The sequence below is a fragment of the Mya arenaria genome, chromosome 4 (assembly GCF_026914265.1).
Source record: "Mya arenaria isolate MELC-2E11 chromosome 4, ASM2691426v1".
NCBI lineage: Eukaryota > Metazoa > Mollusca > Bivalvia > Myida > Myidae > Mya > Mya arenaria.
Window position 1 is genome coordinate 49,853,895 of NC_069125.1, and position 10,721 is coordinate 49,864,615.

The 10,721-nt window shown below is 34.6% G+C and overlaps 1 protein-coding gene across 1 annotated transcript; it reads left to right on the forward strand.

The window, feature by feature from the left end:
- The first annotated feature begins 1,058 nt into the window (after positions 1-1,058).
- On the forward strand, positions 1,059-10,433 carry LOC128232691 (pre-mRNA-processing factor 19-like). Its single transcript, XM_052946391.1, has 15 exons — positions 1,059-1,098; positions 1,370-1,519; positions 2,924-3,000; positions 3,261-3,318; positions 3,684-3,767; positions 3,938-4,008; positions 4,256-4,378; positions 4,608-4,682; positions 4,912-5,097; positions 5,495-5,650; positions 5,837-5,906; positions 6,162-6,317; positions 7,692-7,792; positions 7,916-7,977; positions 8,658-10,433. The coding sequence occupies exons 1-15, from the start codon at positions 1,080-1,082 to the stop codon at positions 8,797-8,799; spliced, it is 1,530 nt and encodes a 509-aa protein (XP_052802351.1). The 5' UTR covers positions 1,059-1,079; the 3' UTR covers positions 8,800-10,433.
- The last annotated feature ends 288 nt before the right edge of the window (positions 10,434-10,721 follow it).

Genomic DNA, 10,721 nt, shown 5'->3' on the forward strand with positions numbered 1-10,721 from the left:
AGACCAGATTTAGTGCTGACACCGAAATCCCCGTGATAACAGTTTGTCGGCATATGCATTGGCGGTTCGAGAAAGGGCGTAATTTTGGAAAGGCAACACTTGGGACGTGCGCTCCTCGGGAACGTATTGCATATTTCAAACGTTATAGGCATTTACTGAATGTAAGCATGTGGTGGTAAGTTTTTGTGAAACTACGGTATTTCCAGGAACCTTAAAGATAAAAACAAATTATAAGCGATAATTTGGCGCGTTTAGTTTAACCAGGAAATTTGTGTCCACGTAGCTATTAATTAAAAAAATCTGAAGGCATATAAAGTTTTGATCTGTACACAAATCATACACCTTTTTTATCATTAAAGTCAAATGAGTTAAACTTGATAATGCATTGAAATTAAGAAATTATTAGTTTGCATTAACCCACTGGCATTGTGCGCCTTTAAAGCGAGTCATACTCTACTGTATCACTAGTGGATCCAGGGGGTGCACCCGGTGCCCCCCCCCCACCCCCCCTCCCCCCCCCCCCAACACACTAAAATGGTCCAAGTTTACAATTTGTGTTAATATCGGAGAAAAAAAGTACTAAAATACGCTCAAATGCACCATTATCGGACTAGAAATTGTTAAAATTTTCTTGAAGGAGGACCTCCAACCCGCCCTGATACAATTTTAAACCAAATATATTTTGATTTTGAGGGAGGGTGAAAATAAAAAGAATACGCCCCTAAGTGACGCCCCCTTAAACGTCAAATCCTGAATTCGCCCCTGATTATCATGTATTCCGCAAAGTCAGTGTATATTGACTGTACTGTTTTTACCATCGATAACCCCCCTCGCCACCCACCCATTCGGATTTCGACATTGAGCCTTGTGTTTGATGATGATGATGATGATGATGATGATGATGATGATGATGATGATGATGATGATGATGATGATGATGATGATGATGATGATGATGATGATGATGATGACGACGACGACGACGATTGTGATGATTATAAAGACGAATACGATGATGACTTTTGGATTTGATAACGGCAAAAGAGTTCGGTATTTTTGGTCACGTGATCAAAATCAAAATGGCGCTTTGCTGTGCGAGTGCGTGTTATTTTGTACTTTTTCCGTATTATTGTATTAATTCCTTGTTTGAATATAATGACACTATCACAGATAATGAAATATTTAACTTTGTTCAAATATATGTCAAATTCTTAATCTTTTTAAATTGAAGAGACGATCCTCGAACGCATTTCTGTCAACCGGCTTTTTTGCTCGCGAAAAAACAAACAAAAGTAGATTAATTTAATATACAAATTTGTGCACACGATATTTACAACTTTGTTTAATCTTTTTCTGTATGTTTATACAGTTAGTAACGAGGTGCCAGAACATGCAGTGATCAGCCCTGTGTCGGGTCACATCTTCGAACGTCGTCTCATCGAGAAATACATCAAAGACAATGGTCTGGACCCTATCACAGGAGAGAAACTGGAGATTGAGATGCTTATTGATGTTAAAGGTTTGTCTGATTGCATTAATTATATTTTTTCTAGCAAGGCTATTTGATAAGGGCTGCTAAAAGCCACTAACAGCTACTTGTACTGTCATGAAGATTCAGTTTTCCTATTACAAGTGCATCCTGCCAGTAATACTCGAAAGAGGGGTTCGGCAGTATTCAAAGATAGATAGATAGATAGCATCAGTAAAAAAATTGAAATTTGTAAACATGTATACAACAGGCAGTTAGGATGTTTACACTGGTCACTGACATTACGGTCCATGGACGCTACTGACCAGACATAACGGACCAGATTTGGGGACATAACGGACCATATTTCTGGACGTTACGAGCCATGATATATAATTTTACCTAAATTTTGTTTTAACTTTATAACATACCATATTTGCAGACAATGATTTTTAATTTAACTCACAGTTTGTTTTAACTTTATTATGTAAATATTTTTTGTTTTCTTTATTTGGCAGGTGTCATATCAAAATGAGAACTCATATACAAGTATATATTAAAGAATGTAGACGATGGGGTGAATTAATTAAAAAAATAATGTTAATAACATAGTTTAGTTTCTCAAGATGGTCTGTAATGTCCCGAAATAAGGTCTGTTATGTCCCCAAATCTGGTCCGTTATGTCTGGTCCGTAATTCGTTTACAAGCTCTTATTTTGTGCAGATATTAAATTATAAATTTTAGTTGAACTTAAATGACTGATTCTGAACTACCCTCTATTCGGAACTCCTTACTTAATTGTATCTAATAAAAACTAAGAGCTAAAAATAACAATAAAGAGGTATTGAAATGATTAATCAATTATCATGGTATTGAAAATTCAGAAAGGAAACTTATTCTCAAGTTTTCGCATGTATTTGCATATTTATGGAATTTTGTGAGAATCGTGATAACAGGTTGTTCATAGAAAGGGCGTCTCAATAAGTATCAAATTGATATAAATATAAGATTTAAAATTGAATGAAAGGACAAATTGAAATTAAAGGTCTTGAATCTTTAGAGAAACAAATGGCAAAAATTGCAAGATATTTAATTATAGCGCTTAGACTACTTGAGTTTATATCATATGAAAACAAAAAGATGGAGCGACAACGTTAAATTATTTGAGTGCAATTAATTTTAATAAAAAGTTAAATAAATGGATTGATATATTTTATTGTGGAAGTTCCAAGTAGTTCTTAGCAGGACCCATTTGATAGTTTATGCTCTCTGCATTTAACTATGTAATACTGATTTAAGACATCTTTGAAAAATTTATCACTAGGCTTTAAACTTTTGGAAGATTATCATGTAGGAAGTAAGTGATATATTTTTTATATATCATTTTAATAATGAATGATACCATTGTTATTACTGATTGTTGTTAATGACCATATTTTGTCTTTTTATTTTCAGCATCTCCACTGGTCAAACCAAGACCTCCTTCATTTACAAGTATTCCAGCCATTCTTAAAGCATTGCAAGATGAATGGGTAATTACATTGGAAAACATACATTAAGCAGCTTTATCAAATTAGAAAAATATATATTAATTGTAGGAAGTATACTTTTCTTTAAGATCAGGACGTTAATTTTTCACAGACATAAATAAATGTATTTTAAACTTCTATGTGTTTATAGATTGTTTTGAATGCTCGCTTATAAATTATAACCTTATTTCCTTATTTTATTAAAATAAAATGTTTATGTCATAATGGATTTTTTTAAAAAGAAAATTTGCTTTTCATTTTAGGATGCTGTCATGCTACACAGTTTCACTTTGAGACAACAATTACAGACAGCTAGACAAGGTCGGTTGCATCCATAGTCAGTACATATTTAGTGTTGGGAATTCAAACCAAATTTAATTTTTGATTAAACAACCTGAAAGACAATCCAAGAGGAAAGTTCATGATGGTAAAACCACAATCAATTTCTGGGCATCTGAACATGTAACAATTGCATTCTAATTCTTTTAATGTTCATGTTGATATGTTCTGCTATGAGATTTTGACATATGCTATGAACAATTTCAAACTCATAGCCCCTTTGCCTATTGTTCTGAAGAATTAATTTCGCATTAAGTATAGTGCATTCTAAAGAAATTTAAAGATCTTCTCTTTTAAATAAAGTGTAAGGTAAATTAATAAGAATACAAATTCTATTTGAATTTCAGAGTTGTCCCATGCACTTTATCAGCACGATGCTGCTTGTCGTGTAATAGCCCGTCTAACAAAGGAAGTGACTGCAGCCAGAGAAGGTATGTTTCATATTCTGATATGTGTGATCAAGAGATAAAACTGTTTTTGTCTGTTATTCTTGAAGAAATCCAGAAAATATGAAACACATATTTTAACAACTGTAACTTACATTTGGTAAAAATGGGGAGCATAAATATTTTCACACATTAATTATGGAATTATCTTTCAGCCTTGGCGACCCTGAAGCCCCAGGCTGGCATCACTGCTGGCAGCTATCCAGCTCCTGCTGCTCCACAACCTGTGAGTGGATTTTTTGATTAATCAGAAGATTTTCTTGACATAATTTGCAGACATGAATAACCAAACCACTAACACCTGTAACATTATTTTAGTCCCATCAGTTATTTTATTATGTCTTGTCTTTGTGTTTTCAATTATCTTTTAAGGTCGATATTTATAAAGTTCATATTGTTGAAACAATTTGTTTTTATTTCCCTATAGTGTGTGTAAGTCTGAACTTTAAACCACTGTCACCTTTACTGTGTAGGTGTATGGAGCGGAAGCTGGTCCCGAGGCAGCTGAACAGCCTATGGAGGAGGCGGGCATGTCAGATGAGGTGTTACAGAAACTCCAGGACAAGGCCACCCTCCTCACTGCTGAGAGAAAGAAAGTATGTATTAACAGCATGCTTACTAACGGGCTGCAGAATTTCTTGATATTCAAGGGTTGCATATGTTTACCTTTTAAAAAGCAAAGCTTTGTTTTACACTTTTTAGTATGTAACTTTACTGTTTGTTTGTGTGTTTAACACAATATTATCTGTTTACATAATTGTGTCTACTTGTTAAGCTTATACGAACCTCATAATGTCGTGGACTAAAATTGTTGTGCATTTTCAGCGTGGTAAAACCGTCCCTGAAGGTCTTGCAACAAGTGAAGACATAAGGTCCTACCGACAAATTGCATCTCAGACTGTAAGTGAACTCATTCATTGATTATAGTATCTCCATCACGTTTATGCAATTCTTTCCTTCTGTAATATGGGATCATAACGTAAACTTTCTTTTATGTTAAACAGTTCACATGTGAATGGTGAAAATATCTCATTGTTAAATGTTATATTTTTTACAAATGTTGAACAAAATTTGTAGAACAACCTTACAACATTTTTAAATACCTTACACATGTATATGGCCATTTCAGGGTCTACACAGTGCCAGTGTGCCTGGTATCCTGGCCCTGGACATCTGCCTGAAGGACACATCCAAGATCGTCACAGGTGGCAACGACAAGAATGCCGTCGTGTTTAACAAGGACACCCAGCAGGTCATGGCCATCCTTAAAGGTCACACCAAGAAGGTCACAAGTGTCATATACCATCCTGATGAGGTATGTACATATAGGGGCCAACATATTGACACTCATATTGTACAATTGCTTTTTTACATTAATTTTTTTTTAAATCAATAGTTTTATGGGTCAGTTTCCGAGAAAAAAAAATAAATTCAAGCCAAACTGTCAGATTAATTTGTGATACTCACCAAGTGTAAATCTAAAATACTTAATTCTATATTTGTCCTATGCTTCTTATAAGATGCCCCATTGTCATTATTTGTGGAAAATTAATAGTTGTTCTATGAACAAAACGGTACTTAGAGCAAAACAGTAATGACTTGTTGAAGTTATTACCATTTTTTACATTTATAAGAGATATTAAAGTTATTTCTTGTACTTTTTGTGGATTTTATCAGTGATCTTTCATATGTAATTTACCACTCCTTTCCAGGACCTGGTGTTCACTGCCTCCCCGGACTCGACCATCCGAGTATGGGGCGTGCAGACTGCCCAGTGTGCCCAGGTTATCCGAGCCCACGATTCACCGGTTACTGGCATAAGCCTTCACGCTACGGGCGACTACTTACTCAGCTCCTCTGTTGATATGGTGAGAAAGCCTGAGCTGTTGGCATATTGCATATTGCTTTACTTTCTCTAATGAAGTAAGTTGTAACATGTATCCGTCTAAATTGAACAAACAGTGAAATAAGCATCATAACAAGACCAGTAAAGTATGAGTTGTCTGCTGTAATTATGTCCTGATGAATATTAAGATTAACATTTTGATTTTCAGCACTGGGCTTTCTCTGACATCAGAACTGGCACTGTACTTTGTAAGGTCTCCGATGCTTCATCTCAAAATGGTATGTCCTTATGCTCTATTTTGCCTTGAAAACCTGGTACAATGTGATGAGAATTTCTTTTATTTTGCTGTTTAGATGTCAAATGTATTTGTATTATTAATGAAATGTTGTCCAAACTGTTAGAAGCATACTTTAAATTTAATATATATAATTTGTAAACGACATATTTCTTTATTTAATGTTGATAAAGAAATGAAAATATATGCGCTCCAATATCTTTGTAATAACTGTTTTAATGCCATCCAATGGTTTTAGCGCTGACATGTGCTCAGTTTCATCCGGATGGCCTGATTTTTGGTACTGGTACTGAGGACTCGATGATAAAGGTTTGGGATCTGAAAGAACGAATCAACGTGGCCAACTTCCCTGGGCACCAGGGACCAATCACCAGCATTGCTTTCTCTGAAAACGGTGAGTAGGCTTAACTACTTTCTAGCCTTATCAGAAATGTTTTTATTTTTAATCTTCTGTCACACATATTTGGTTTTCTGTTAGATTTCTGTGTCATTGTTCGACATAATTCTACAAAAAGTTAATGTATGACAAGGCATTATATAGTTCTACAGTTCTACAAATAGTGAATGTATGACAATGCATTATACAATTCAACAAATTGTGTATGACAATGATGACATGTTTGTTGTCAACCTGTACAAATCATGTACAACAAGCAAATTCGTTGAATTTATATCCCCTGCCTGATTGGGCAGTCAAGGAATGGAAATCAATTGTTGATGAAATATATATATATATCAGTTTGAGTTTGATTGCAACTGTTTGAAAAAAAAAAATGTATATAATGTAACATTTAGAATTGACCAAGAAACCTAGTTTATGACTCTAAGTTACCCAGTTCCAAACTAATCTAAGATTTCATCAAGGCAAACATTCTGATCAAGTTTCATGAAGATTGGTCCAGATATATTGCACAAAATATAGCCTCTAGAGTGTACACAAGGTTTTTTTAAGATTTGACTCAGTGACCTCATTTTTGACTACTAGTTTCAAACAATTCCAAGATTTCATTGAGGCATTTTTATTAAGTTTCATGGAAATTAGAGCAGATGTATTGCCTCTAGAGTGTTCCCAAGATTTTTGTAAGATATGACCTAGTTTTTGACCCATATGACCCACTATAAAACGCAATTTAACCCAAGAGAACATTCTGACCATGTTTGAACTTAATCAGACCTATAACCACCATAAAATAGTTTCGGACAAGTCTTGGAAGATTTTTGAAAGATTTGACCTAGTGACCTAATTTCTTATCACATGTGACCCAGTTTAAAATATGTCGAAGAGTTCATCAAGGAAAACATTCTGATCAAGTTAAATGATTATAAGACCATACATATTGCCTCAAATGTGTTTCAAAGATTTTTCAAAGATTTGACCTAGTGACCTAATTTTTGACCCCATGTGACCCACTTTTAAAATGGGTCAAGATATGATCAAGGGGAACATTCTGACCAAGTTTGAACATTTTCTGATCAATGCCTACCAAGATATGGTACGGTAAGGACGGAATGACGGATGGACAACGCCAAAACAATATCCCCCTCCCGAAATCTTCGATTCAGCGGGGGATAACAATATATTCATTGTCATTGAAAGCAAACCAACAACGTGTATGGTTATGATTTTTATCATTTTCAGCAGTTTTGTATGATTCAACTAAGATCTTACTGGTGAAGTTTTACTCAACTGTTGTATATTAATCAAGTATCAATAATGATCCACTTTGTTTCGAAACTCTTAAATGTAATGTTCTGTCCACCATTCCAGGTTATTTCCTTGCAACATCGGCTGAAGACTCTGTGGTGAAACTGTGGGATTTACGTAAACTGAAGAACTTCAAAACTATTCAACTGGATGACAAATATGAGGTGGGTCATGAAATAATTACTAGCAACCAATTCAATGGACACATATTTTTGCCTTTACTTCAATGAATAGGTGAAAAATTACACATATGAGACGCATGAACATGTTCTTATTGTCTGTACCAGGTGCGTTCCCTTGCCTTTGACCAGAGTGGAACATACTTGGCAGTGGCTGGAAGTGATGTTAGGTAAGTCAATCTCCTTCATATCACATGACAATTTTTGTTAGTTTCGAATATTAAATTTCATAGATGGTGCTTTACAAAGAAATTGAAGAGTCAACCTTGGCAAGAGTAACAATGAAATAGAGAGGAGTTGCACAACTTAAACCTTTACAAACAGATCAAAATCTGGGTGTATTGCTTTGTACATGTCAATCAGTCAATACGTTCGTAGGTCCGTAGATCAAAGCTTGTCCAAGTGTTAACTCAACAAAGCTTGGACCTATGGTCCTCGAACAAAGGTCAGGGTCAAAGTGACATTGATCATGAAAAGTTTGAGTAATAACTGGACAATGACTGTACCTATGGTCCTCATACTTAAAATGGAGGCTGTGCCATAATGACTTTGAAAGCGAAAATCTTGTCCTGGTGATAACTTGACATTGCCAGCACTAATGGTACTCAAACTTGATGTGGAGGAAAGGCGTGACCAATAGATGACCCCTTTTGATTTTGAAGTTATAGGGGCAAATCAGCTGGTAGTTTGGTCCATGCATATTATGTTCAATCGTCAAAATATTCTTGACATCATGCTGGTCAGGGAGGCATTATGTTTGACAAACATCTCTTGTTTATTTTCGAAAAGATCAAGCAATATTATATACCAGAAAATATTATATATAAAATGTTGTACCACTGTGTTTCAGGGTTTACCTGTGTAAGCAGTGGCAGGAGCTGGCAGTCTTTAATGACCACACAGCAATGGCCACAGGCATCAAGTTTGGCCACAACAGTCAGTTTATTGCATCTTCAAGCATGGATAGATCCGTCAAGTTCTTCGGGCAGTGAGTGGCAGAGGGTGTGCTCTGAGTGTGTTACAGCAACACTGTACCAAACATGTGACATTTAGCAATCATTTAAATGTATGTGATCATTGATGTTTATATGTTCTGTATATGTATGATGATGATAACTGAATCAACATTTATGGAAAAACATTGTATCACATGCTAGCATATTCATGTTGTTCAATAACAGATTGCTCATTTTGAACATCATTCATTAATCTATCATAAAATGTTAATGTCTGAAGTGCCAGGGATGATAGTAAAGTGTGTTCAGTGTGTTATGTGAGTTTTATGATTATTGTAAGCACATCTATCGGTTTATTTCTGTATTGTATTTTTGTACTAACTTGCATCTTCTGTGCATCTCAATCTTGTTTTTAGTGTAGATTACAGCCAGTAGTAAAGGCTATCTGTTATACTAGTAAAGGCATTTTACAATGGCAACTGACTAATAGACATCTTTGTTTTAGGCAAACATTTTGTATGAAACATTTCTGATTTAAACATGGTTTATATTCTGTACCTGAACTTTTTGTTCATTGGTAGACTGTCTTCATTGTAGAATACATAATTTCTTTTCAGAATAAAAAACATTAAAAGTAATCTCATTCAGTTGCCTTTTCTAAAAAGGACTTCAGTAGTTGTCAGAGTGTTATATGTTACCATAGATGTTAAGACAAAGATAGGTATTGGTAATCTTTTGTTTACTTCAGGGATGATCAAGTTCAGGATTTGTCCTGGAATCATGGTTGAGATCTTTCAATCTATAAAGATTGCTGTATTGTTGAAAAGTTGTTTTTTGCTGGACAGTTGTGTTAGGAGTCGGAAACACTTTGAAAGAATACAAAAAAAGATTTTTAAACAGGTTTCTAACCCCTTATCCCTGCTTTGAAAATCAAATCAGATTTTCAGGATTTGATTTGTTGGTCAATTATCATCCCTGTTACATTTTATCAAACCCCTTATCCCTGCTTTGAAAATCAAATCAGATTTTCAGGATTTGATTTGTTGGTCAATTATCATCCCTGTTACATTTTATCATACTATAACTATTGTATATAGACAATGTCATCAAAATGAAATATTTGCAATGTGTATCACTGTTCCCATAAAGATTCTGATTTTATCTTATTTACAAGCATTGATTCATATGGCAACATACTGGTAGTAATGATTTTCAGATCAGAGTGATCACTGATGTGTGATTGCTTGTACCGTTATGTAATAAATGGTAACTAACTAGAACATTATCTTTGTTTGTTTTATGAAATGACAAGTTCCGAAATATGAAATGTTTTCTTAAGCAATAATTGTGCAGTGGAAAATGAGATCATCATGTATGATCCTTTTCACTTTAAGGCAGTGGGAATGGGTTAACAGTCAACATCACTGTTGAAGTAATGCCTAGGAGTGGTCAAGACTTAAGAGATGAACAAAGATGAGACATAGAATAAATGGACTATATGTTCATTGAAGGCAGTTTAGTAATTCATCTGTTTCATCAATCAGGTGTCATGATTTGTATTGTATTATGCGCAAACTTGCGTAACATGCAGTCACGGTGTTAGGACTTAATGTCAACGTCACTCCCATTGTATTGTATATATCATAATTGAGTAAAAGGATCGAAACTGACACGCCGTGTTATTTCTTACTCCTTACAAAGACAACAGGCAAATACTGGCAAAAACTATAAATTGTGTAAAAGTGATGCTGGCACACACAATTTTGATATTAATAATCCTTGACTGGATCTAGTAGGCTTCGTAGTCTTGTAAAATGGTTAAAGTAGGCTTCTTATATTAGTCATGTTAATTGGATGAAGTATATTCTTTGTCACTGAATACATACATGTACATGTATTTCCAGTCTAAATAAAGTAATTGATAAGTGTAATTCAATGCTTCAAGTTTTGTATAGTAC